Raw genomic sequence first — 25,896 nt, forward strand, 5'->3', positions numbered from 1 at the left:
TGTGAGCCTGCACGTGACTCACCCCATTGTCGTCCTTATTGTTCAGAAGGAGCTTCAGGATCTGAACCTGCAGTTCTTCTACCACTGGAGGGTGGAGGGGTAGAGGGAATGAGGGGACATGGCAGTGACCCCTGCTCAGGCTAGGCTTTGCCACTGGATTTAGGAAAGGGGTAGCAGGTGTGAGTTAAGAGCTCTACCACCAGGCTTTTTGAGCGCAACCTAGTGCCCCCAAGTATGTATGTGCACGCATCCCCTACCCTGACCCAGTGCCCAAGTCAGAACTGACCTTCGATGCGCTTCTTGAGCCTCTGACAGCCCCGCTCGTAGGCCCTCCGCCTCAGTCGCTCCTCCGCCGTCTCCTCCTTTACTTCCTTGCCATCTTTGCCCTAGGCCAAGATGAGTATAGGAGACAGCAGGATTGATCTACTTCAGACAGAGGATAACTACATCTACAACCCATAGCTCCAGGGACCAGAGCTGGAGCAAGGGCCTCACTCGCTGAGTGCCACGCAGCCCAGACTTCCAGGATCAGCCCTCACTCTGCTCTGCCCACCCACACAGGCGGCCCACCTCCCTGCTGGAGCGGTGCGGCCACCAGGTGGTGGGGATGAGTTCCTGCAGGCCAGCCTCCTCCACACGTAGCGGGCTCTTGATGTAAAAGAAGACGACAGAGCGGAGCACGTCGAAGCTGGTGGTAGTCAAGGCAGAGCTCCATTCACCAAAGGGGGCACTGCACACCCTCACTGGTCCTTCCTCATCAGTCCTCCCAAACACCACCCACTCTCGTGTGCCCACCATCTCTTGACCCTCACAAGTGCCACTGCTGCTGGCTTCCTGTCTCTTCAGACCCTGAGCCCTCAGGAGGGGCTCCTGTTGAGAGAGAAATGCCAGGTGCATGAGAAAGGTATGTCATGAGAACAGCTGACTGAGGAACAGGCTATCCAGAGGGTCTGCTGGCCACCTTCCCTGAGCCCAACTCTGGATGCTGGGCCCCCCAGCTTTGTTTCTGCCTCCAGGTGGCTAGATGACCCCACACCCAGAAGATGGCCGAGATCATGGGTTTTCCGGCCAGGAGCCAGAGCGTGGTTCTCCCTCCTGCCCTCAGAGGTCTCAATGTTTGGAGAAAGCAGAAAAAGTGGTCTCCTTAAAGGTCTCATAGGAACTCTGGCCATGGGACGTGGGTAAGAACTCAGTGCTTTGGCAGGAGAAATCAGGCCCCGGTGGCCCTGCACCTCCATGTGGCCCAAGTGTCTGCATCACCTGGAAATGCTGCCGAGTGGGCTAGTCAGCCTTGGCCTTTGACCTTCCCTACCTTGTAAAGAAAATGCAGAAAAGATCGGGCCGAGGGACAAGGACTCACTAATGGGAGTGGCTCTGGTCTCCTTGAACTTCCCCAGGTGCCCCTAGACAGGTGAAAATCGCCTGGTCTCTGCCAACCCTGGCAAGGGCACCGCATGTGGAGGATACAGGACATTGCTAAGCAGAAACTTGCGGGACTTCTCATGCTTCAGGATGGCGATAGTGAGTCGCAGGTAGTGGATCTGTGGGACAGGGGTGCTCAGAATGGGTGGGCAAGCCCCAGGACCGTCCGGGTGGGGTGTGGGTAGGGCGGGGTGCCCACCTGCAGACTCAGGTCTGGAACGATGGGTGAGAAGCGGTAGAGACGCAGCAGGGACATCATGAGCTGCTTGAGGCAATCCTGCACCTCATATTCCTGTGGGAGAACCAGCTGCACGTCCACTCTGCTGAGAACAGGCCCTGTGCCTGGGCCTCCTCCAGGCCCCCCTGTGTATCTCCCTCCCTGGTGGAGCCTCATCTCGCAGCCCAAGCTGGATTCGAGGGTCTCACCTCCATGAAGAGCCACAGGAGATCCAGGACTTGATGCACCACGGACTGGGTCTTCGCGGGGGTGCCTGTCTCCACGACGGCCAGCAGGAAGCTCATGAGCACAGCCTCCACCAGGTACACCATGCGCTGCACCGTGGGAGGGCGCGTGAGGCGGACGTCTGCCACCCGGTCGGGCACCCAGGCCCGCCATGCAGCCAAGGTCATGCCTGGGGGGCTCAGGGGACAAGCACAGCCACTCTCTGGAGCCCCTTAAGCAACCTGAGCTGAGAGATGAGCCCTTCTCCTGGGTCCGACAGGAGGATGCCGAGGGCATCACTCCTCTACTGGTTTTCTTTCTAGGACATTCCCTGATGTCCTCAGGTAGAAGCAAGAGTCTCCTCCTCCCTGAGTGCTGTGTTTGGGGTCTGAGGACTTTAGTCAGGTCCCTGTCATGTGAGACCTCATACCTCAGCAGTGCAGCCCCTTTCATAGATAGGTACGTCGCCATGACCCATATCTTGCCCTCCCAGGTGTCCCCTTACCAGGAGGGGGGCAAAGCGGTGAAAGATGTGGGCCAGTGTCAGAAGGATGGTGGGCTGGCCTTGCAACTGCCACTCAGAGCTCTCCTTCTCCACCAGCCGTCCTTCCTATGTGAGGGGAGGGGGGCTGTGAGGGGCAGGGGTGTGTGTGAGGCCCTCAGCCTGCCCGGCCAGACCCCAGCTCACCACAGGGTCCAGTTCCACAGTGAGTACTGTCCGGAAGCAGCCAAGCAACCTCTGTGCCCGCACCAGGTCGGCCTGAGGTGGGTCTTGCAGGGGCCGGTAGCCTGCCACTGGGTAGGTACCACAGAGTTAAGCCAGCAATACCTGATCTATGGCCTAGACGCACCCGCCCGCTCTGCACAGACACCCTGGAGGGAGGCCTGGGTCATGGAGTCCAGTGGCCTCATCTGCACCACAACTCTCACTTATTTTCTGTGGAGGGAATGAAGATTCTCTTGCTGCTTCAGGCTCTTCCTCTGTGAAGTGGAGACAACAATGGGTCCCACCTAACAAGGTTCTCCCAGGGATTGCTGTCCTCAGCACCTGCCACTGGACCCTACTCATTCTTTAGGGCAGCTCTGTGCCTGCGATCCGCCCACAGAAGTCTTGGATCAGGCAGCTCTGCCCTCCAGCTTCCCCAAGAATGCCTGAGAGGCCCACAGCCACCTTCCCAAAAGGATATCGCAGGGGACGGCTGCCGAAGTTGAAGGCCACGGACTCCTTGAATGAGAGACTGATGGCTGGGAAGTAGGCCATGCCTAGGCCCCTGGACAGGTTCTCAAAGGCAGTACCCAGTGACACACCATTCCTGGATGGAAGGATGAGCTTGTAGACCAGCGCTAGGAAGGACGTGGTCAAAATGGGCTTGTTCGCTGGGGACTTCCCACCCTCAGACCAACACACTTGGCCCAGCCCCCATCTGGGGACAGGTGGGAGACTCACAGGCAGAAGGATAGGGTACCGTCGTCCAAGTCGATGAGGCAACTCACGATGTCCCCTGCAGCCCATGCCTGCCCAAGGGAGGAAGTCTTACAGACGTGCAGAAGCCCAGCTGCCTGGCTACCCTGTCCCTTCCACTATGGTCCCACTGCCACCCAGGGGAGAGGTCACAGTACAGAGGACCTGAGTTCCTGCCCCTTATATCCCCCTCTGATTCCTCATAGTTGCCCCACAGTGCCAGCCCTGCTATGGGATGGCCACGGGGCAGTGAGCTGGGCCCTCACCTTGCCATAATTTGTCGTGGTCACGTTCCACTTGCGCACCCGGTTTCCATCATAGGCGTAGGAGTTGTGTGTGTCTCCAACCCCCTCCTAGGGAAGAGCTTCCTGTGAGTTCCTGAGGGTCAAGTGGCAGGGCTGGAAGCCACGGGCCACCAACCGTGGCCCTATGTGCTTTGGGAAAAGGTGGCTGACGCTCTGAGGACAGGCAGGGTGCCCTGCAATCGGGCAGAGCCCATTCCCCTCTGGTGTCTTGGTTAGTCCCGAGCCGACCCTGGCCCTGCACAGACTGAGGGCTGCCTGAACCTGAACTCTAACACCACTTGCGGCAGTAGCTCTCCCTGAGGGGAGCCCCCCACCTGGTGTGTACCTCCTGATTGAAGCGGCAGTTGATGGTACACCAGCCGATCTGCATGAGCCCCTGGGAGGAGATGAGCACCTCGTATAGCCATTTTCCTACAGAGAGCCGAGTCAGGGACTTGGTCCTCACAGGGAACACAGCACCCATTGCCTGCATTCTCACACTTCTTCCCAAAGTCCACAGGCTACAGTGGAGCCGGCCTTACCTTTGTACACACAGGTCGTGGAACGGATTGTTCCAAAGTTGCTATGTCCGATCACCTGGGTGGAAAGCAGGAGTTGTGAGCCTCCTCCCAGGCACACAGAGTGCCTCCCTGGGGGAGACAGGCCCACCTCCACCTGAGCCAGCCTGAGGGGTGCTTGTCTATGGTAGCCAACACTGCACTGTGCCTCATGGGGCAGAGAAAGGACAGGCCTGAGTCAGGAGAACAGCAGGAGCCATGACAGGAGAAGCTGGGGCTGTCGTCACATCAAGAGATAATCAGGAAGGTATGGGGGCTGAGAATCAATGGTCTGAGGTCACACGAGGATGGATTTGTGGTTGTAGCCCCAGTAGGATGAGTGCAGACAAAGAACACATCAGGAGGAACGTGAGCCCTCACTCACCCCGAGGAGATCATCATCAACCAGAAGAAGCCCCTCAAAGCCACCCGTGTGGTCCAGCACCACAGTGGATGGGCCAAGACGCCCTTCATCTTGTCCTGGGAAGGGGAGAGGTGCGGGGTCAGGTGGGGTTTGGTAGAATGCATAGGGTGTTCCGAGTTCACCAGGGCAGCCCCAAGGCCTCCCCCAGGTCCCAGTCTCACCCATCTCAGAGGCTGCCACATACCCTGGCTTTCCTCATCTGCGTTGTCGACCTGCAGCAGCTGGTCCAGATGCTCTGGCAGGTTCTGGAAGTTCAGGGGTTTCCTGGGGAGAGTAAGAGGCTATGAGTGGTACACAAGGCCTTGAAACCTGTCGATGACAATAACCTCCACTCTCATCTGTTTCCTTCTGGGTTTTGTAACGGTGCTGCCCAGACTCCATGCTTGGTCCTAGAGTTTATCGTGCTGAGGATCAGAAAACGAAAAATCTAATCCCAGAGGTATGAAGTTCGAATGCACCAGATGCTCTGCTGGAGAAGGAGGGGCAATCTTGTACCAGTCAGATCTGATTTGACGCTACACATACACAAAAAATAGTTAAAAAAAAATCTGACAAGTTCGATTTGGTACCTCTCAGAACTGTCCTAAGTCTTTTTTTTTTTTGCAAGAGTTCTTTTTATTTTTCATTTCAATGAACATCTACAGAGATTTTGGAATTCCATTCATTCATTGTTGTACCCTTCTCCCCGCCCCCCCTTCCTCCCTCCACCCCCCCATTTGCTCCTCTCCTTGAAAAGCAAAAGAAAAACTCCCTCATTGGTACACAATCCCCCACACACATCCCCCAACCACACCCCAACCCCAAATATAATCCACTCTGCAACCCTTATTCCGTACTCTTACGATAAACATAGTGCCCTAAAATATAATACTTTTAAAAGAACTGTCCTAAGTCTTAACTCACTCATGTATAAAAGGGAAAGAATGCCTGCAAACCGGGGTTGCTGTGGATAGCAAGGACCAACACAGGCTCCCACGTAGCCCAGAGCTGCTCTCAAGGATGGCTGCTTTCATTTCGTCTGAGAGGAAGACTGGGGAGAGGTAATCTCCAGAGTGGTCAGTACCATGACCAGCTAGTCCAGCCTTAAGCCCAAGACTCAAGATTCCTTTAGGGATAGATCTCCAGCCTAAAGTCAGGGGAGACTTTGTAGTTGTTGCCAATTTACTATCTTGCTGACAGATAAAGGCCTCCACCTTCTGCTAACGGAACTGCTGCTGGCTCTGTCTTGCCCCCATTTGCCCATGGATGGATGGTCAATGAAGCACATGGCCACCTGCCCCGACTGGATGCCGCACCCCGAAACACACATGCACAGAGGAGAAAGGACTCCATATAATGCTGACTGGCTGTGTCCTGAGCTCAGCTGCTAATAATAGCAGGGCATGGGGCAGTGGCAACTAGTAGGGCTTGGGCAGAGCAGGGACCTTCTGCCGGCCAACACCTGTTCTTCCACCGCTGATCCTGACTCTTACCCTACTTACTGACAAGAGGGGGCTCCAGGAGGGGAGGTGGATGGGCCAAAACAACTCTCTGGCAAGTGAGCTCCGGCTCAAACTCAGGGATCCCACATTCTCCTGCTGTAACCCACTACTAACCCTGAAGTACAGGAGGTAAAGACCAGCGAGTGGCCCCAGAGTGGGGTTCCCAGCCACCACTGTGGAAGGCTACAACCAAGCCCATCTGTGATGTGCCCAGTGGGCTCAGGGCTAATAGAGGCTTCTTCATTATTAGGTCTTGTGGGCTCACGTCAAGAGAAGGCTACTGCAGTTTTGCTGCTGTCCCCAGTGGCACGCACGAGGACAGCGTGAGTTGTCATCTCCACTGAGCCCCCGCAAGCACCCTGTCTGGCCAGCTCCAGCACTAACTGGCATGCCCCTCCTGGGTTTCCCGAGGGCCTGCATGCCCACAACCCAACTGACGGCCCCGTCACCTGCTCCTCCTCTTGGCACGCATGACACTGGCGGTGGCATGGCCATCTCCGGTATCATTAAAGGCAGGGATCAGATGGCCCCTCGGAACAGGCCCAAATGGGGGTTGGGGTGGGGGGTGGGCAGTCATCCTCCAAAAGTAGGAACCCTCTAACTAGTACAACCCCTTAAACGGAATAGGTGGTGATGCCAACCTTGGTGTCTTCTCGGGGACCTAAGGCTGCTGAGGGGCAGAGAAGCTGGACCCTCAGGCCTGTGTGGAGCGAGGACTTACGTGACCCTTTGAAGAAGTTAATTTGGCAACAGCTTTAAAAGTGATTAAAGGTCAATTTCTCTCACCATATGATTCCAATTCTGAGCATGCATATTCTCGTAATATTGCCCACAAAGGACAAAAACACTCCCAAATCAAAGTAGTGTCGGTGGCCACAGCAGACCCCAAGACTAAGGGACCCCCATGCAGATTTGAGTTGTAATGTTTCTTTTGACACATTTGTGAGTAAAGTATGTGGTAACAAAAACAGAATTCAAAAATCTACACTTCTTGAGGTGAGGGGCATGTTATCTTGATGGTGTCATGGATGACATGTATGTCAAAACCCCAGCTGTAACTTTAAATATATGCTCTTCAGTCTCCATGTCAATTATACTGCAATAAGGCTGTTTTTAATCTCTTTTTTTTAAAAAAAGAGAGAAGTGGACTTAACAGAAGTGCTTGCTACAGAGGGTCAAGGACTGCAGCCCCCAATATGGATTGAGGTTCAATGTCAAGAAGACAAAGATTCTCACCACTGGACCAACTGGCAGCATCAGGATGGATGGTGAAGAGACTGAGATTGTTCACAGATTTAGTTTGCTTGGCTCCGTGGTCAACACTCTTGGCACCAGTAGCCAGGAAATTAAAAGACGTATCGTCATGGGAAAGTCTGCTGTTAGGGACCTCTTCAAAATACTGAAGAGCAATGGTGTCTCTCTGGAGACTAAGGTGCGCCTGATACAGGCCATGGTCTTTGCTATCACTTGTTATGCATCAGAGAGTTGGACAATGACTAAGGAGGATAGAAGGAGAATTGATGCCTTTGAGCTGTGGTGCTGGAGAAGAGTACTGAGGGTACCATGGACTGCTAGGAAAACAAACAGATTCATCCTGGAAAGGGGTAAACCGGGCGGCTCCTTGGAGGCAAGGATTCTAAGGCTCTGTCTAAGACACTCTGGACATGTTTTAAGGAGGGACTGCTCCTTGGAGAGGGACAATGCAGGAGGGGAAGGCCCTCTATGAGGTGGACTGACTCAGTGACTAGGGTAATCGGGATGGGTGTGTCGGAGACAGTGCGACTGGCACAAGACAGAGCAGAGTTTAGGGCTGTTGTACACAGGGCCACTATGAGTCGCAGGCGACTCAACGGCCCATAACAACAATACCCTATTATCTAAAAGTGCATATGATACGTTAGGACATTAAAAAAACAAAAAAACAAAAACAGAAAGGAGTAATACTCAAATAGATACAAGCAGACAGTGCTTTTTCTAATTTCATCTATTTCTAAGTTTCTGTTATAACTTCTGTCAGACTAAACATCAACGCTTACACATTTGGCAGTGCATGAACTTAACAAGTTTTGGCAGAAGTTATAAGGGGCTGGGGGAGGGAGTGTGGTATGGATGGGTGGGCATAAGATGTGATGCTAAGTAAGGAGTCACAGGTGTGATGGTGGGCGCTGGACATCCACGTCCCCTTGTCCTCCCTAACGCCCTCAGTAGGAGGGTCTAGCACTGTCTGGAGAAATGAAGAAGTAGAACCCAGAAACTGAAGGTCTTGGACTGAAGGTGAGGATGAAGCCCAATCCAGCCTGTCTGGGGTCAAGGCTGCCCCTCCTCACGACTCCAGCCTCTGGTGTGTGTGATGGATTTAGGTACATCTCCAACCATACCTGCTGGTGGCTGCGGGGGACCGCTGATCGGGAGAGGAGAAAACACGGTGCAGGTAGTCACTCAGCAGCTTCTCATGCACGATACCTAGACCACAGGTTAGAGGGGAGAAGAGGGTCATGTGGTAGTTCAGCTCGTGGCCTTTGCTGGCCCTAGAAGTCCTCGGCCAATCCCAGCAGTCGGAAAGACCATCCATGCTGGGTGCACTGCTCCTTAGAGTCGCAAACAAGTGGGGACAGCTGGGCCTGCAGCTGGTCAGAGCCGGGCCTTTGTTGCCTCTGCCCCTTCCTCCCAACACAATGAACTCCCTCCCAACCCTTACCTGTGACCTTGGCATCTGAGGTCAGCCTATAGCTTTTTCGGGAGAAAGACACGCCGGACCCTTTGGACGCCATTCTTCATCTCTCAATGGTCCTGGGGACTGAGCCAGAGGCAGAGCTCATTTGCTTGAAGCCAGCCAGGAGCCCCCACACTTGACCCCAGTCATGGAATGGCAAGAAGGCTTGGGGCAGATGAAGACAGGTGCAGCCATACACATAGCAACCCAGGCCCGGGGCTTCCAGCTTCCTAAGCAGGGAGGGTGGGTGGTATCCCTGGGCACTAGGCCTACGCCCTTGTGATAGGAACAAGGCCCTATTTCTTCTGTTGGTCAGAGACATATTTGCTGAACCACTAAATGTCTTGATTTTGGACAAGTCAGACTAATGTCCAAAGTGAGGCAGCCCTGTAATCAACCTCAGCTGTAAGTCCTATGAGGTCCAGCGCATACCCAAAGAACACTACACCACATCCCCCAAGAGTATTGCGCCATTGACAGGCTTGGGACCATCTTCTGTCACAGTCCTGCGGACACCCTACAGTCAGTCTCTAATTCAGTCCTGTTATTTGCTGTTGAATTGGAATTGATCCATAGCTGATCCTCCTGCAGGTTTTCGGAGGCAGTAAATCACACAGGAAGAGACTGCAAAACATTCTCCCTCAGAGCATCTGGTGGATTTGAACCGCGTGCCTTTGGGACTGTAGCACAGTTTTTACCACTAGGTCCCTTCAGAGTTCCCTTTAGCCCTAGGATTCCCCCCACCCCTAGTCCTCAGACCTAATTTCTGTGTTCCTGCTTACACACAGCCCCTGCACCCCATGTGAGCCCCCTGTTTGCTCAGTCCTCATCAAACGCCATACTGCTCTTTCCCCAGCAGTCCATCCTCAAGTACCACACTGATGCCCAGTTGCTCTACTACCTGGACTCATCCCCTTCTACTGGCCGCATGATCTAAGGTGTGCTGTCTGATACAGTGGCCGCAAGACACATGTGGCTATAAATCTGAATTTGTTAAAGTTTTAAAGAATTACAAAGTTTATTCCTCAAACTTACTAGCCTCACTGCAATGCTTCCACGGCCACACGTGGCTCCTGTGCAGAATAAGCGCACAGACAGGCCATTTACATCACTGGAAGAAAAAAAGTTTTCTTAACTCGGGCTGGTCTAGAGCCTGGCCCTCCAGCACTGCCTCTACCCCAACGTCTTTCTCTGGAACTCAATTTATTATCTCGTTCCACACAGGCTCTGTTCCCGCCACACACTTCTGCCATTCACAGTCCGCACCGAGGAAGGTGACTCCCTGGCCCGAACTCACATCCCGGGCACTCAGCGTGCGTCCATGACCGCTGTTCCCCTCACAAGCGAGCAGGTGCAAGGATGATCAGATGAGGTCACTCATCCAAACAGCACGCCTTCCACGCTGAGTGTCAGGTGCTGAAGACCCAGGTGTGAGGCTGACCCTGATGCCACGGGGTCCCCTTCCAGCCTCGGCGGGGATCGGGGCTCAGAACCTAGCCATATCCCGGTCCCAGGGCCCAAGGACGCCGAGGCCAGCGCTTGGCTCCCCTAAATAGCCCCTGCCCGGCCCCAAAATGCAGAGGACCCTCCAGGTCAGTTCCTATCCAGGGTCCCGCGCCATAGGCCGCGGTTCTCGCGCAGCGGGCGCCCTAACAGTGAGCTAGCCGAGGCCGCGAGAGGAGCCACGGGCACCGGCCTCACTCAGAGCCCGATTGCCCCTCACTCACCCGAAGCCTCGGTGGCCTCGTCCAGGCTCACAACATCCGCCCAACCTTTCAGCTACGGCGCCCGGGCAGGGCCAAACTCCGCGCCCTCCCGCGCGCCGCGCCGCCCGCTGCGCACGCGCACAGGCACGGCGTCCACTAGGAGGCCCCCTTCACAGTCTCCCGCAGGTTTGTGCTGGCCTCGGCCTCATCTGTGCGCCCCACCACTCCACAACCTTCCAGTCCCAGCGGCGCAGGCGATTGCTTTTAGCTCAGCTGTGGAGGAATGCAATGACTTAGTTGGGGGCCTCTAAGCCCCCTTTCTCAGCCCTAACTGCACTTAGAGCCCTCCCCAGATGTTCGCTAGGATCTGCAGGGGTCACTCTAACCCCTCACCTGCAACCCTGCTCCCATTCAGACCCACCGGGAGACTTCACTCACCTTCCTTGAGACGGCACCTCTGAGGAGTGTTCTCTTAGCTCTGGTGTCAGGGGCGTGGGCCTGACCTACCACAGCTGGGGCTGATAAGAGAGCAAAAGGGGGCTGGCAGGGTCAGGGTAGGGGAAGGGAACATTATCTACAGGAGAAAACTGAGGTTCAGATGTTTCATGTCACTACTCAGAGGCTAGAATCCCATGGGCTCTGGGGGCAGCAGAGTCTACAGAAGGGCTTCACTCCAACCCAGGATGCCGCAGGTCCATTCACTTAACTTTCCTAACACCTGCCCCCTAGGGCCAGTTCATAAGAATGCGTCCTAGCTAGGAGTCTACCTGCTGCAGAATAAGGGCCCTTTCATCAGACCAAGGGACCTGTGAGTGGCCCCACACCTTTTTTCCTGCCTGCCCCCGTTTTGTTTTGGGGTTTGTTTTTTTGAGGGGGGGGTTTCCCCTACATCTTCTTTCCACAGACTCTCTGGTCAGTATAAGGTTGAAAGCAAAAGGATTCCATCTTGCTGACTGTTGTTGTTACCTGCTATCCAGTTGCCTGCAACTCACAGTGACCCTATGCACAATAGCTCTGAACCCTGTCCTATCCTGAGCCAATCTCACTGTCTCTGAAACACCTGACCCTACTGCTCCAGCCCCTATCAATCCATCTTATCCAGGGTCTTCCTCACCTGTATTGTCCTTTTACCCTTCCAAGCACAATGTCCTTCTCCAAGGACTTGATCCCTTCTGACAACATGCCCAAAGTACATGAGATAGAGCTTCAAAATCCTTGCCTCCAGAGAGCAACCTGGTTTCAACCTGTCCTCTCTGGGACAGACCCGTTTGTTCTTTCGGCAGTCCATGGTGTATGTTCAATACTCTTTCCTAGCACCACAGCTCAAAGACATCAATTCTTCTTCTGTCATTCTTATTCATTGTCCAGCTCTCTGAAAAATAGCAAGTAATTACAAAGAGCACGGCCTGGATCAGGGGCACTTCAGTCTCTACTGTTGTTGTTGATGTGTGCCATCGAGTTGAAACTGATCTCCCAGCAGGTTTGCAGAGACAGTAAATCTCAGGAGAGAAAATTGTCTATCCTTCTCCCACACGGGAGTTGGTGGAGTCAAATGGTATGCCTTTGGGATTACAATGCAGTTTTTTACCACTAGGCCACCAGAGTTCCCTGATCTCTACTGTTATGTGCCATTGAGTCACCTACGACTCATAGTGATCCAATGTACAACAGCCCTAAACCCTGCTCTATCCTGTGCCAATCTTATTGTCTCTGACACACCAATCCCCACTACCCCAGTCACTGAATCAATCCATCTCATTGAGGGTCTTCCTCTCTTGCCCTGTCCCTCCACCTTCCTAAGCATAACATCCCTCTCCAAGGACTGATCCTGCCTTGCAACATGCCCAGCTTATGTTAGACTAAGTTTCAGAATCCTAGCCTCCAAGGAGCAGCCTGGTCTCACCCTCTCTAGGATGAAACTATTTGTTCTCCCAGCAGTCCATGGTCTATTCAATATTCTTCTTCAACACCACAGCTCAAAGGCATCAACTCTCCTTCTATCATCTCCAGTCATTGTCCATCTTTCAGATGCATAGCAAGTAATTGTAGACTATGGCCTGGATCAGGCACCCTTTAGTGTCCAGACTGACATTTTTGCTCCTTAGTACTTTGGAGAGGTCTCTATTAGCTCCACCTAAATAGATCACTTTGTACTAGTCTGTTCCAAAAAACAGTAAATCACCTGGTTAGTGTATGGCTTACACTTGAATACTCCCAGATATGGTTTGTGATCTTCTCCATGTTGTAGTTCATAGTTAAGGTCAGGGGTGGTGGAAAAATGGGAAATAATTCCAGGCCCTGGAAACTACTGTGACTACCCCAACTGGACAGTGAAGAATTGGTAATACTCCACTCCTCTCTTGGTTTGGGGCTGATGCTACCTTAAGCCTCAGCCCACTTTCACCAAGGTGTGCATTTTAAACAAAGTATATTTAACATACACTCGTATTGCTCCTGGACATCAAAGTAGGTGTGGACCTTTCAGTCAGACCTCGGCAGCCCAGGAGTTGGGGGTGTGGAGCCAAAGATACCCAATCCTGTAGAAAGACAAGTTTCACAACTTCCCGGATGAGGGTGCAGTAGGTCACAGTGCAGCTTCCGGCCAGGAGGATGGAGTGGCTCCTGGTTCTGTTGCTTCTGCTGCAATGCCCGGGTGTCCCTGGTGAGTTCCTCCCACCTTAATCAGAATCTTCCTTTAGGAGAGGCTGGTCCCAGGCTCATCCTGCTTTTTGAAGCAGAAGCTCATTTTCTTACAGGCATTGGGCAATGAGTGACCTTGGCCTTTTGTGTAGGGTCAAGCAGCCCTGGAACTACACATACTAACTACCCTTTATTTACACATCTGGTGTAGCATTGAGACAGTGTTGGGGCCAGGCAGAAACAGGCAAACATACGGGAAGTCATAACCTGGAACATGTTCCTCCTGCTAGCGAGAGCCCAGATTAAATGAGTCAAACCAGAATGCTTGAGCTGGGCTATGTGGGTTTGATCTTTGATATTTCCATATGAGACATGAGTTGAGGCAAAGTTTGTAGACTTTACCACTGCCTTCATAGAGCGTATATATTTAACTTGAGTCCATTGCCTGGCCCCCTACAGAGGTCACTGGTGATAGCTACCACATCTGGGCTTTGGTCCCCCACCCCCACCCCGCGGGAGGAATGAGCCCTTGAATGTGATCAAAGGGTCTCTCCCAGAGGCAGTGGAGCTTGGTCTATCGCATAACCAAATGTGGACTCATGGATACACTTGTATGTGGGTACACATGTATGCCCCCCTGCCTTGTGTCTATCACATGCCCATCCCACAGGGCAGCGCTCAGGGCTGAATGACTTCCAAGTGCTCCGGGGTACAGAACTTCAGCACCTGCTACACTCAAGGGACCCTGGAGCTTGGCAGGAGAATGTGCGAGACGCTGAGGAGTGTGCCAGGCGCTGTGTGTCTCTTCTCGACTGCCGGTTAGTTGCCATGGGACCTACAGAAATGTGAGGCAGGGGAAATGTAGTCAGCTGCCAGTTGAACTCCTCTCTCTGCCTCCCCAGAGCCTTCCACTACAATGTAAGTAGCCATGGTTGCCAACTACTGCCGCGGACCCAGTACTCACCTAACACAAGACTACAGCGTTCAGAGGGCTGTGATCTCTTCCAGAAGAAAGGTGAGTGACAGGTGAGAGATGGGGCAAAGCCTGGGCCTCACGGCGCCTCAGGCTACCTTAAGTATCCATCTTTTCCTCCAAGACTATGTACGGACCTGCATCATGGACAGTGGGGCCAGGTATCGGGGCACTGTGGCCACCACCAAGAATGGTCTGCCCTGCCAACACTGGAGCCACAAATTCCCCGTTGACCACAAGTGAGACAGACATTGCCCTTCCATCCCTGCCTGGTCACCGCTCCAGCACAAACTGCATGCAACGCCTTACACATCCCGCAGGTATATTCCTAACCTCCGGAATGGCCTGGAGGAGAACTATTGCCGCAATCCTGAAGGGGATGCGGGAGGTCCCTGGTGCTACACCACAGACCCCAGAGTGCGCTTCCAGAGCTGTGGGATCCAGTCCTGCCGGGAGGGTAAGGACGTGGCGTGGAGGGCGGCGCTGGGTGTGCAGGGGGCAGGCCCATGCGCATCCAGTAATGGTCTGGCTCCCCCAGCCGCTTGTGTTTGGTGCAACGGCGAGGATTACCGTGGTTCGGTGGACCGCACCGAGTCAGGGCGTGAATGTCAGCGCTGGGACCTTCAGCACCCGCACCCTCACCCCTTCGAGCCCAGCAAGTTCGTGTGGACGGATGGATGCCGCCGGGTTAAAGAGGTGGAGGTGGGGGTCGGGCACGCCAAGGGAAGAACTGGAATGGGGGGGGGTGTCTGAGGGCCCGCTACCGTCCCCAGGTTCTTAGACAAAAGTCTGGACGATAACTACTGCCGGAATCCGGACGGCTCTGAGAGGCCCTGGTGCTACACCACCGACCCGCTGGTCGAGCGAGAGTTCTGCGACCTCCCCAGCTGCGGTGGGGCGCCCATGGGGTCTGGGCAGCTGGGGCAATATGGGGAGCATACCTAGAGGGGGCGGGGCCGGGCATGGAGTGGGTGGAGAGCCCCCCTCCCCAGGAATGGAGAACCTGGGAGGAACCAGCTCGGACCTAGCCTGGGTCCCCGTTCCGCTGTGGGTCCCAGCTGCTCCGTCCATCCAAGGGTCCGAGGCACAACCGCACCAGGAGGCCACCACGCTCAAATGCTTCCGCGGAAAGGGCGAGGGCTACCGGGGCTCCGCCAACACCACGGCGGCCGGTGTGCCCTGCCAGCGCTGGGACGCGCAGAGTCCGCATCAGCACCGCTTTGCGCCCGAGAAATACGCGTGCAAGTGAGGTGGTGGGAGGACGCGGGGCGGGGGGCGAGGTGGGAACTCCCGCGGGCGGGACCCGAGGCGGGTGGACAGGGACCCCACGAGGGCCTGCCTACGCAGGGACCTTCGGGAGAACTTCTGCAGGAACCCCGACGGCTCCGAGGCGCCCTGGTGCTTCACGTCGCGGCCGGGCATGCGCATGGCCTTCTGCTACCAGATCCCGCGCTGCGCGGACGACGTGCGCCCCGAGGGTGAGGCCCGGGAGGCGGGGACGAGCCTGGCCTTTGGGGAGTGGCGCTGCCTGAGGGGTCGAGCTGGGGTCGGGCTCATGGCCGCCTCCGCCTCCGCCCCAGAGTGCTACCGAGGCGCGGGCGAGCAGTACCGCGGTTCAGTTAACAAGACCCGGAAGGGCGTCCCTTGCCAGCGCTGGGCGGCGGAGACCCCGCACAAGCCGCAGTGAGTCGCCCCGGCCAGTGGTGGCGGGGGTTGGCCCAGAGGGGTCTGAGCCTCACTATGGGCTTTTAAGATCAGAGCCTAAAGAGAATTGGGGCGACCTGATTGTGACCACATTCCCTCCCATCCAGGTTCACGCCCACCCTGACTCCGCACGCCAAACTGAAGGAGAACTATTGCCGAAATCCAGACGGGGACCGCCACGGGCCCTGGTGCTACACCACCGATCCCCAGACCCTATTTGATTACTGTGCCCTGCAGCGCTGCGGTGAGCGCCGGCAACATGCCCCGCAGCCCTGCCCCACCGCCTGGGCCCGGCGCAGGGACTGGGGTCCCTTAACGCAGATGGACTTGTTCTTTCAGAGGACGACCGGCCGCCATCCATCTTGGATCCCCCAGGTGCGGGGCTGTGACAGGTGCGAGCTGGGGCCTTTAGTCCATCTGAGTCTCATCTAGCTCACCCTGCCCTCCAGGTCAGGTGCAGCTTGAGGAGTGTGGCCTGCGGGTGGACCGACAGCCCCAGATGCGCTTGAACTTTCGAGTGGTAGGGGGCCAGCCTGGGAACTCGCCCTGGACAGTCAGCCTGCGCAACCGGTGAGGCTCAATCCACTATCCACCGGGCACAGAGGCTGAGGCTGTGCCCCCTGGGGTTATGGAGAGTTGATGAGGACCTCTGCCAGGCCATGGCGGGCTGACCCAGCCACGCCTTCTATCCCATCCACCCCAGGCAGGGACAACATTTCTGCGGAGGATCGCTTGTCAAAGAGCAGTGGGTGGTGACAGCCCGCCAGTGCTTCTCTTCCTGGTGAGCCTTCTGTGTTTTGAGTGGGGTGTAGTCCTACCACTTCCTTTGCCCCTTCCCAGAAACTTTACCCAGACAAGCTAACAGGTGCTGCTTGGAACAGCTGACCAGGGCACATGACTGACCTCCCAGGGCTTCCCTCCTCAGCCATGTGTCTCTCCTGGGCTATGAAGTGTGGCTGGGCACCATGTTCCAGAGCCCACAGCCTGGGGAGCCTGATCTGCAGCGGGTCCCAGTGGCCAGGATGGTGTGTGGACCCTCAGACTCCCACCTTGTCCTGCTCAAGCTTGAGAGGTGGGTGAAGGGGTAGTGTGGGAGGTGGCGCCAGACCTTGCAGTCTCAGGCCTCCAGTGTCCACCTTTCCGCTGTAGACCTGTGACCCTGAACCAGCGTGTGGCCCTGATCTGCCTGCCCCCTGAGCTGTACGTGGTGCCTCCAGGGACCAAGTGTGAGATCGCAGGCTGGGGCGAAACCAAAGGTAGCATAGCATGAGGACATGGCTGGTTCTGGGCTAGGCCTGGCCAGCCCTGGGTCTACTCAAGAACCCTCTTCTTGTCCCCGTCCCTAATACATTGTAGGCACAGGTGACGCCACGGTACTGAATGTGGCTGTGTTGAGGGTCATCTCTAACCAGGACTGTAATGTCAAGCACCGAGGACGCGTACAGGAGAGTGAGATGTGTACTGATGGCCCGAAGGTCCCTGTTGGGGCCTGTGAGGTCAGTGGAGGGCACAGGGAGCTGGAAATGTCCTACTTCATCCCCAAGGGGGCTAGTCTCTGCTGAGGCCCAGAGTCTCCTTACCACTTTTCCTATCTGCCAGGGGGATTACGGGGGCCCACTTGCCTGCTTTACCCACAACTGTTGGGTCCTGGAGGGAATTATAATCCCCAACCGAGTGTGTGCCCGGGCCCGCTGGCCTGCCATCTTCACACGTGTCTCCATGTTTGTGGACTGGATTCACAAGGTCATACAATTGGGCTAGGCCTGGCTTCAACCCCATGCACCCTGAGAGAAGGATGGAGCTTCCTGGCAGATGTGTCGCCATCTTTCCTTCTTAAGCCTGTACGGAGAACTTCATAGCCTCTGCTTTTAGGAAGGGAGTTGTTAACTCCTCACTAGGGCTGCGTGGACAGTCTGGCCGTGGGATGACCTTAGCCTGTGGGTGCTGTGGGAGGAGTGGGCTCTCCAATCCCTTAGACACACTGTTTGGAGAAGGGTGGTGGAGGGCAGCTTGTGTCAGGAGGCTGTGGAAGAGGGAGCTGGCTGGTCCAGAGTTCCAGTCTGCCAGGACAGGCAGGGGCTCAGCAAGCCTTGCTGCCCTCACCCACACCCCCAGAGTTTGGTGTGGCCCTCATGGCTACTAAATCCACAGCCTAGAGTCTCTGAACCCCAGGCTGAACACTGGGGCTGGAGCTGACTTGGTATAAAAATATCAGCAAGAACCAGGGTCCGTGTCCTTATTTATTAAGACCGCACAGCTCACGTTCCTCAGACTAACAATCCATTAAGTCCAGAGCAGAGAAGCTTTACACACTTCTGCCAGGCCCTGGGGCTCTACAGCAGTGAAAAGTGGCAATTGCCAACCGCTCGTGTGGGAGCACAGAACTTCAGCTGCCCAAGTGTGTACGCAGCCAGAGTAGAGCGTTCATGAAGCTGTCCGACTCCACCTCCACCTCTGACAGCGCGTGGGTGCTCTTGGGGTAGAGCAGGAGCCTGGGGTGGTGAGGTGGCAATCTTTGAGTTTGGAGGACCCTCTCTTGCTCATCTGCCCACCAGCTCCCAGGGCTTACACTGCTGGACTCACCGAATGGGCACTTTCCGGGCCTTGAGGGCGCGGTAATACTCTATGCCCTGCTTGAAGGGCACACGCCGGTCCTCCTGGCCCAGCATCAGGAGCAGTGGAGTCTTTACCTGGGTGTGTGGAGAAGGAGTGGAGAGTGGTGGCGGGCAGGCACTTGAGTTTTAGATGGGCAGGTAGCAGGCAGAACAGGAAAGAGGGTCACGTACCTGAGGGACGTACTTAATGGGTGACTTGTCCAGCATCTCGGCCCACACGCTGAGGTCTGGCAGGCAGTCGTTTTTGTAGGGGAAACCAGCCTCCACCACACACCTGCAGGAGACAGAGCTGATGGCTGGAGGGGATGGATGGGATGGAGGGGGAGAGCGGGGGCCTGGGAGCACACGCACCAGTCAGGGATGTCAGTGGAGCCCATCATAGAGGCAATGTTGATCACTGGGTTCCGGGCCACACAGGCACTGTAGGTCTCCGGGTATTGACCAATCAGGTGGCAGGAGAGGAAGCCACCGTGGGAACCACCCATAAGGGCCACACGGCTTGCATCAAAGTGCTCCTCCTGGAGGACATGCTCCACTGCGAACTGCAGGCGGGACAGAGAAACACTGCAGCAGGTGCCTGTTGGGCTGGATGGAATTCTTCTGACAGCCCCCATTCAGGCCTGTCTCCAGCACCCCCAGTCCCCAGCTACCTGGACGTCCTTTACATCCTGGTGGCCTACGTTGCCTGGGAGGGAGAGGATGCTGTCCTGACCGAAGCCCGTGGAGCCCCGATAGTTCACTGGAGATCAGAGAGGGATCAGATAGGATGGTCAGATGACATCTCTGGCCTCCTGGATACCCACCTATCTGTGAAGTGGACCCTGGGACCAGATACATCACGAGCCATCAAAGCGGAGTGGCTGAGTCTTGTATAGTCCTGAGCTGGCCCACATTATTGCTACACTGTGATGCCAGAGGCTGGGCCAAGGGCGATTCCTGATTGTAGTTACCAGGTCCAATTGACAGAGGGTTTAGAGACAAGGTTGATACCCATGATGTTTAATGATGTTTATAAGAAGCAGATGGTGAACCCATCACCCCAACAACTGGCCACTCACCCAGTAGCACTGCAAAGCCCATCTTGCAGAGCAGAGCTGGGAACAGCATCCAGGCAGCAACAAAGGATGAGTGAGGGCCCCCTGGAGACAGGGAGCAGAGGGTGAAAGGGCCTGCGAGGAGGGCCAGGACGAGGGCCAGGGGTCTTGGCCAGACACATACCATGGGGCATGACCACCATGGGGACCTGGGTCTTATCTGGAGGGTCGCTTGGCTGCAGAAGGATTGCTTCAAAGTCAAGTCCAGCTGCAAGGAGAGGAAAGTGGTTAGCAAAGTCAATGCCACCAGCTAGGGGCTTTCTCAGTTAAGGGTTCAGCTGTAGCTACAGATTGGGGCTGAATTCTGATGCCAAGGTAGCCCACACTGTAACATAGGAGACACACACTCCTCCTGCTCCAGGCAGGGAGCCCCAGTCTGCAGGGACAGCATTCTGGAGGAGGTGTGGTCACAGAGGCTGTGTAAAGCCTGTCTTCATCAGGCTTTTTACCACTGATGAACTGGCCTGCGGGGGCCCGACTCTGATACCCAGAACATTTACTTAAACATCAGGACATGATCGCCCACAAGATAAAAAGAAAACCTCTTAGAGATGATGCAGGAAAGCACAAAATGTGAGAGGCAGAGGCAGGAACTGTCACTGTAAATGCTGGGGAGCTTGGAATGGGCGTCTGTGTGCCCTGGGGCCAACTCACCATACTGCACGTTCTCTTGCTCCGGGGGTGGCTGCAGCACCCGGATGCCCCAGTGAATGTCGGGAATAGGTTCAGCCTCCTCCAGGGACACCCAAACCACTGACCTCTCCTTGCCCGCAGGAGGCAAGAATCCAACTTTCTGTTGAGAGGAAGAAATGGTTCATTTGTATATGTGGCCTGGCTGTCTCCTTGCCCTTCTGCCTCTGCCTGGGGTAAGAAGTGGGCAACTCTCACCACGCTCACCCATTCGCCTCTAGAAAGCACAGTATCGCTGGTTTAAACACACACTCTCTCTCTTCTGGGCACTTCATGGGCAACTCTATCTAGAGTAGACTCTAGCCCAGGACTTCCTCCCCACAGATGCCAAATCCTCACAGACCATGTTCAGCATAAAGTCTTGTCTTGGCATCAACACATGCTGGCATGGCCAGAATGGGGCCTGCTGGCTGTCGGCGGCGGGGGAACTCTAGCCTGCATGGAACCCCTGCCTCCTGGCCCTGAGCTCCCCAGTCCTCACCAGGCTTGGGGGTTGGCTGGGTGTGGAGAACTGTGCCACCATCAGGTTCCGGTCAATTGTGAAAAGTTTCCAACTTCCAGCTGGCTCTACTGCAGGGGGCAGAGGTCACTAAGCACTGGCAGGAGTCACACTCCTCCCAACTCCCACCTTCAGAGTCCAAGCCCCAGTCAGGAGGATCTACAGTACAGCACCTCTCCCACCCTGAGGGGCAAAGGGACACCCCTCACAAGCACCCACATGCACACAGCCTAGGGTCAAACTCCCGCTCAGCTTACTGAGCAGACACTTGGCTGTGCCCCTTCAGATGCAGCTAGGCCAAGGAACACACTGGCTCACCACAGCACATGTGCCCTCAAGGACTAGAGGAGTGGCAGCTGGGCTAACGGCACAGAGGCTGGGTGGGGGCTGCTGATTGTGGGCAATGGGGTCCACGGAGATTCTTAAGCAGGGCTGTGAGTTTTGATATACTGCAGAATAGTGGAAGGGCGGATACAGCCAGGGTAGATGAAAAGAACTCAAACAAGGTCAGGGGCAGAACCATCAGGCCTGGAAATGAGTAAGGCGGAAGAGCTAACAGGAGGCTCCTCCTGAGCCCCAAGGTGGTACAGGTGCCTCTGTCTGATGTGTGGCACCCTAAGGGTTTAGAGAGGAGGAGGGGTGACTCTGATCGATGTTGGCCAGAGGGTTTTTTAGGACCATCCTCCGTATGGGCAGAGTGGAATACAGAAGAAGGGTTGGTGGTTGATGGCGCTGGGTAAGGGTTCTGCAGGGAAGAACTTTCAGGAGACCAGCAGTAAAGGCCGTGGGACAGTCAGTGATGCGGCATGGCCGACAATGCCACTACCGTCCCTCATGCTCACATGCCCGCTTCACCCCCACCCCTGCAGCCCTGCTTACCAGCGGTCAGGGAAGTCACGCTGCCCATCTGGGTGTCCACAACAAACAGGTCCTACAGCAGAGAAGGCCATGTGTGGCACCACATCTAAGAGCCCTAGGCACCCCTCATCTGCTCTTTGCCCAACGGGGCCCCTGGGTTGAAATCCCAGCTGTATCACAAACTGATAGGTAGCCCTGAGCAAGAGAATGTCTTTTCAAATTGGTGGTAAAATATCATCACTAGGAAGACCAAGTGATATGTAAAAGGGCCGTAGCATTGCGGGTGTCTACCTCATCTTTAGGGTGAAGATTTGGCCCTATTTCCATTAGCTGTTCCTCTCGGGTGCTCAGGGACGATCTGCCCTGATGAACATCCCCTTCTCTCTAAGGAGGGGTTGCACTTTTGCCTCAGGAGTAAAAGCCAGAGGTTCTAATAGGAGGCACCAGGGCAACCAGGTCCTGAAGGAGAAGAGAGTTGGCAACAGGGACAGGTAAGGTCTTACAGAGCTAGGGGGAGCTCGTGGCTGGACATCCACCCAGGGGTCTGCATGTGCCTGGGGCTCCCAGAGGATGTCACGGGAGCGGGGTCTTGACAGCTGGGGCCTTGTACCTGCCGGCTGCGTTGAGCAGAGTCAAAGACCACTCTCTGGCTGTCAGCTGACCAGCATCCCAGAGGAAGCAGAGTGCAGTAGATCCCAGAAAAGTCCTCTGCAAAGATGGGAGGGCTGGGGTATCACATCCAGGAGTGGAGGTGTGGGGGCTCCTCAAGCCTATGAGGCAGGCAGGGCTGTTGGGGAATTCACCCAGAACCCTGCAACTTGAGGCAGAAAGGGAGTCCCACCCAGGGGAGCCTCATGGGGGATAATGAGCTGCTCAAGGAAGGAGCACAGGCTTCTGAGGACCCAGAAGAAAGAGAGACTGAGAAAAACAAGAGACCTTCACATCCTTGGGATGGTCCAGGGTCCCAGCAGAGAGCTATCTAAGAGTATAGCTGAAGCCTTTTGGCCAAGAGCCACCTGCCCAGAGACCTTGCTTTCCAAAGGGAGAAGGGGACTGTCACCTCCGAAGGATCCCAGGAAAGAAGAGCTGGGGTCCTGTCCCCAGGCATGAAAGAAACTGAAGGCAGGGAGATACAGAGCTGCAGGACCACTGCACACACCCAGCTGTGCGAGCCTTACCTCCCAGCTGCCGTGGCACGATGTCCACCACCATCGACGTAACCTTGGTGTACCAGTCATACTGTGAGATAACACGATGGTCAGGGACACCAGAGGACAGGCAGTGCTCTCAGGGCACAGAGCTCTGCATCTGTCCATGTATATGATGTCCAAGGGGAGGCAGGGGAAGCCCTGAGACTTGAGAGAACCAAACCTGAAAGACTTCCTGTCTGGTGAACTTAACCGGATGACCAGAAGGGCTCTGCTAGGCAGGGCCTTTGGACTTTCACCAGGGACTAAGAGCTTTTCTAGGGCAGGGACTGGGACTCTAACACTCATTACCACTAAATTGATTCCAACTTTTGGTGAAGGCGACCCCATGTGTCACTAGACCCCAGCCCCTTGCACAAAAGCCTGGCTTTCTGTAGAAGAGAAATCAATGGGAGGGGTGAACAGAGCCAAAACCCTCTCTCTGCCGCCAGGCTCTGCCTGGAAACGGCAAAGTACACACCACTATGTACCTAGGACAGGTTATCTGCTCATGCGCATGTGATGAGGCTGGCCCGGTGCATTCATCCACCATCCCTGCCTCTTGCTGTCCACTGTCCCCTACCAACCTCCAGCTTACCAGGCACAGCTGGCTACACTGATGATGAGGGACCAGAGATGGGTACTGCAGGTAGACGATGCGACACTGATCTGGGCTCAGGCGGGGTGAAGAGACAGCCAGGGAATCATCTGAGAGGAGTTCTGGACCATAGGGAGACATGAGCATCACAGGGGCTGGCAAGGCCAGTGTGTCAGCTAAGCATATGTGGACACCAGTCACTTACCACACTTCCCCTCAATGAGGTCCACATAGTACAAGGCTGACCTGGAACCACCAGAGAGACACTCAACTTCAAGACCAGCCTGGGCTGCAGAGCCCCATGCCCTTCCTCTCGTCCTCACCTGCGGTTGGTACAGAAGCGGACGCCCAGCCTGAAGGGTTCATGCCACCAGCCCACGAACACCACGCCTGTGTCTCCAGGGGCCCAGAATGCCTGCAAATAAGAGCGCAGCACAGGTGTGAGTGAGAGGTAGTGGCTCAGGCAAGGTCTCCTAGGTTTCAAAAGTGACATGGGCCAAGCAGGCACTGACCTGTCCAGGGGACACATTCTCCGGAACCCCCTCAAGCACGGAGATATTGCCACTCTCAATATCCAGCACACACAGCACAGGGGTGCTTTTGGCAACCATGCTTTCTCCCCAGTCTTCATAAAACACAAACTGATCCCCCTGAAAACATGAGATGATACTCAGTACCCAGGCACGTCCACAAGGCCTGCCTGCAGAAGCCAGGGCACCCCCACATTGTGACTGCTGGTTTGAGGGGAGAGGGCAGTGACTCCCAGGGGAGCACTAGAAGGTCTGCATGGATTGGCCACGGCCATGAGCACCTTGACAGCCTGGTCTGGCTTCTTCGAACTAGCCATCTCGTCATCAGTGGCACTGACGTCCAAGGCTTTGGTCTGAAAGAAAGACTCAGTCTTGGGGCGCTTCTTCTCTGCCACATATAACAAGTGTGTCTCCGAGTGTGACCAGGACAGGCAGCCGAAGCAGTCTAGGTACAAGGAAGGCTGGTCAGGGGGGATCCCAGGCCTCTGGCTGCCCTTCCTACCCACCCTGCTTGCTCACCAGCCAGCTGCCTCACCATCCTCGTACACGGGGCCATGTTTCTCCAGTGCAGACAGGTTGAAGCTCTTAAGCTTCCGGTTCTTCTCCCAGACCTGAGATTATGTGGTGTTAGGCTATCCTATCCTCACCAGGCCTGACCCACGGCGTAAAGCCCTCAGTTGCCCAGGCCCTGGCATCAGTCACTCACCTCTAGAAACTGTTTCTCTTCCCCAGAACCCGTGCCAACAGCCTTGCGCAGCACGGCTTTCATGGAGCCTGATGGGGATTCTCTGCTCAGCTGTCTGAGAGTAAAAGGCGTCAGGTTGGGATTGCCTCCTCCCACCCAGCAGCAGGTCTGCTCAGCAGGCCCTTGCTGACCATGTTTTCTTAGGCTTCACTCTCACACCAGCCTCTGCACCTCCCCCTGGAAGCCCATGGTGGCAGGCAGCCTTGTTTCTCCTCCCTGGGGCAGGCATTTGGCCCTCCCCAGCCTCCCTGTTCCCAATGAGTTCAAGTCCAGCTTTAGTTTTGGAGCAAGCCTCTAGTGCTTTTCAGGTCATGTGAATTCCCTAGCACAAGAACCCGTTTCCTGGCCTCTCTTTAGCACCTTGACTGAACTGGGGCATGCAGTGGCACCAACAGAAACCTCCTCCCTCGCACTTACTCCCCCCGGGTTTCCACGCTGCTCCCGGCAGGCCCTGCAAACACCACCGACTCCCCATCGTGGAACACCAGATACTGACGGCAGAATCGGATGTTCTCCATGCGTTCAAGGTCCCTCTGGGTCCACTCTGCGAGGGGAAGTCTGGGGTTCACCTTGGCTATTTCTGGCCACAGCCCCCAGCTGCCTCCCGACTCTATGTGAAGGCTGACAACCTATTGCCATAGTCCAAGCCCAGGCCTCCAGACACTGGAACTCACCCTGGATCCTGGACCTGGCTGCCTCAGGTAGAGGACCCAGGCCCACCCTCCCTGTAAGCCTATCCCCTGCGTTCTGGTCTGAGTTCTCCTCCTATAACTTGTATACACGCTAGCGGCTCCATGCATGCACCTGTGCACACATTCCCATCTCTAATCTTTTAACACGCGTGTACACCTTCGGGTAGCAAACCCTCCACGCCTCCCACCGTCTCCTAGGCAGTGCACCGGGTTGAAGTGGGCCCGTCCCCTCGATCGTTCCCCCCTCCCCCCGACACACACCAGTGTGCACTGTCCGGTAGAGGCCCCCGTACTGCGTGGTGACCTCCGGGCCCAGGCAGGCGGCGCTCAGCGTGGGCTGGCGGCTAAGGCCCCGGTACAGCGCCGCCGCCTCCTCGGGCTCGCTCAGCAGCACCTGCGCAGGGAACACACCAGGGTCAGGCCCGGCCCGGGCTGCGGGGACCGCAGGGACCGCGGGCCGAGCCCTCACCTGCCGTTCCATGATCACAGGTCGGCGGCCGGGCCTTGGCGCGGGGGCGCACGCACCCGGAAGTGCAGCCTCGGGAGGCGGGGCTTGAGGTGGCCGGGCAGCATCCGCCTC

The 25,896-nt window shown here is 55.8% G+C and overlaps 3 protein-coding genes across 4 annotated transcripts in view; 1 reads left to right on the forward strand and 2 right to left on the reverse strand.

Moving 5' to 3' along the window:
* The window catches only part of RNF123 (ring finger protein 123), a 26,083-nt gene extending 15,495 nt beyond the window's left edge, over positions 1–10,588 (reverse strand). Inside the window, exons 1-18 of the mRNA XM_006892899.1 lie at positions 10,513–10,588; positions 8,771–8,869; positions 8,451–8,535; positions 4,776–4,855; positions 4,553–4,647; positions 4,153–4,207; positions 3,957–4,042; positions 3,593–3,679; positions 3,312–3,379; positions 3,052–3,177; positions 2,553–2,667; positions 2,370–2,474; positions 1,849–1,974; positions 1,622–1,714; positions 1,468–1,541; positions 571–688; positions 287–386; positions 23–84 (exon numbers count right to left, since the gene is read on the reverse strand). Coding sequence (XP_006892961.1) covers positions 23–84; positions 287–386; positions 571–688; positions 1,468–1,541; positions 1,622–1,714; positions 1,849–1,974; positions 2,370–2,474; positions 2,553–2,667; positions 3,052–3,177; positions 3,312–3,379; positions 3,593–3,679; positions 3,957–4,042; positions 4,153–4,207; positions 4,553–4,647; positions 4,776–4,855; positions 8,451–8,535; positions 8,771–8,843 — 1,548 coding nt within the window. The 5' untranslated portion in view covers positions 8,844–8,869; positions 10,513–10,588. The remainder of the gene's footprint in view (positions 1–22; positions 85–286; positions 387–570; positions 689–1,467; positions 1,542–1,621; positions 1,715–1,848; positions 1,975–2,369; positions 2,475–2,552; positions 2,668–3,051; positions 3,178–3,311; positions 3,380–3,592; positions 3,680–3,956; positions 4,043–4,152; positions 4,208–4,552; positions 4,648–4,775; positions 4,856–8,450; positions 8,536–8,770; positions 8,870–10,512) is intronic.
* A 2,492-nt stretch (positions 10,589–13,080) lies between these two features.
* Positions 13,081–17,569, forward strand: MST1 (macrophage stimulating 1 (hepatocyte growth factor-like)). Its single transcript, XM_006892901.1, has 18 exons — positions 13,081–13,153; positions 13,802–13,949; positions 14,034–14,146; positions 14,229–14,343; positions 14,425–14,561; positions 14,643–14,763; positions 14,878–14,996; positions 15,181–15,349; positions 15,452–15,582; positions 15,685–15,787; positions 15,916–16,052; positions 16,148–16,183; positions 16,258–16,378; positions 16,512–16,589; positions 16,734–16,880; positions 16,958–17,064; positions 17,165–17,304; positions 17,408–17,569. Exons 1-18 carry the CDS (start codon positions 13,102–13,104, stop codon positions 17,567–17,569), a joined length of 2,136 nt encoding a protein of 711 aa, XP_006892963.1. The 5' UTR covers positions 13,081–13,101.
* A 625-nt stretch (positions 17,570–18,194) lies between these two features.
* APEH (acylaminoacyl-peptide hydrolase) lies at positions 18,195–25,797 on the reverse strand. 2 transcript variants are annotated; one of them, XM_006892902.1, is made up of 22 exons: positions 25,786–25,797; positions 25,578–25,710; positions 25,042–25,168; positions 24,586–24,679; positions 24,415–24,490; positions 24,161–24,324; positions 23,862–23,999; positions 23,673–23,764; positions 23,555–23,595; positions 23,350–23,471; positions 22,743–22,803; positions 22,175–22,272; positions 21,586–21,637; positions 20,689–20,777; positions 20,172–20,310; positions 19,642–19,725; positions 19,482–19,562; positions 19,074–19,162; positions 18,775–18,965; positions 18,595–18,697; positions 18,392–18,498; positions 18,195–18,300 (listed from the first exon to the last, which is right to left on the reverse strand). In XM_006892902.1, exons 1-22 carry the CDS (start codon positions 25,795–25,797, stop codon positions 18,195–18,197), a joined length of 2,199 nt encoding a protein of 732 aa, XP_006892964.1. The 2 variants fall into 2 exon arrangements, with proteins under 2 accessions (XP_006892964.1, XP_006892965.1); XM_006892903.1 differs by having other exon boundaries at positions 20,689–20,768; positions 21,577–21,637.
* Positions 25,798–25,896: the final 99 nt, after the last annotated feature.

Source organism: Elephantulus edwardii, unplaced genomic scaffold (assembly GCF_000299155.1).
Source record: "Elephantulus edwardii isolate Elephantulus edwardi_28Jun2011 unplaced genomic scaffold, EleEdw1.0 scaffold00121, whole genome shotgun sequence".
Classification (NCBI taxonomy): Eukaryota; Metazoa; Chordata; class Mammalia; order Macroscelidea; family Macroscelididae; genus Elephantulus; species Elephantulus edwardii.

Bases quoted from the DNA above. Each gene is read 5' to 3' on its own strand.
- MST1 (XM_006892901.1), top strand. From the start codon at position 13,102: ATGGAGTGGCTCCTGGTTCTGTTGCTTCTGCTGCAATGCCCGGGTGTC. The intron at 14,344-14,424 runs GTGAGACAGACA...CACATCCCGCAG, and splicing joins AAATTCCCCGTTGACCACAA to GTATATTCCTAACCTCCGGA. The intron at 17,065-17,164 runs GTAGCATAGCAT...AATACATTGTAG, and splicing joins AGGCTGGGGCGAAACCAAAG to GCACAGGTGACGCCACGGTA.
- APEH (XM_006892902.1), bottom strand. The intron at 22,273-22,742 runs GTAAGGCTCGCA...CCATCTTTGCAG, and splicing joins CGTGCCACGGCAGCTGGGAG to AGGACTTTTCTGGGATCTAC. The intron at 21,638-22,174 runs GTACAAGGCCCC...TCTCTGCTGTAG, and splicing joins CTGCTCAACGCAGCCGGCAG to GACCTGTTTGTTGTGGACAC.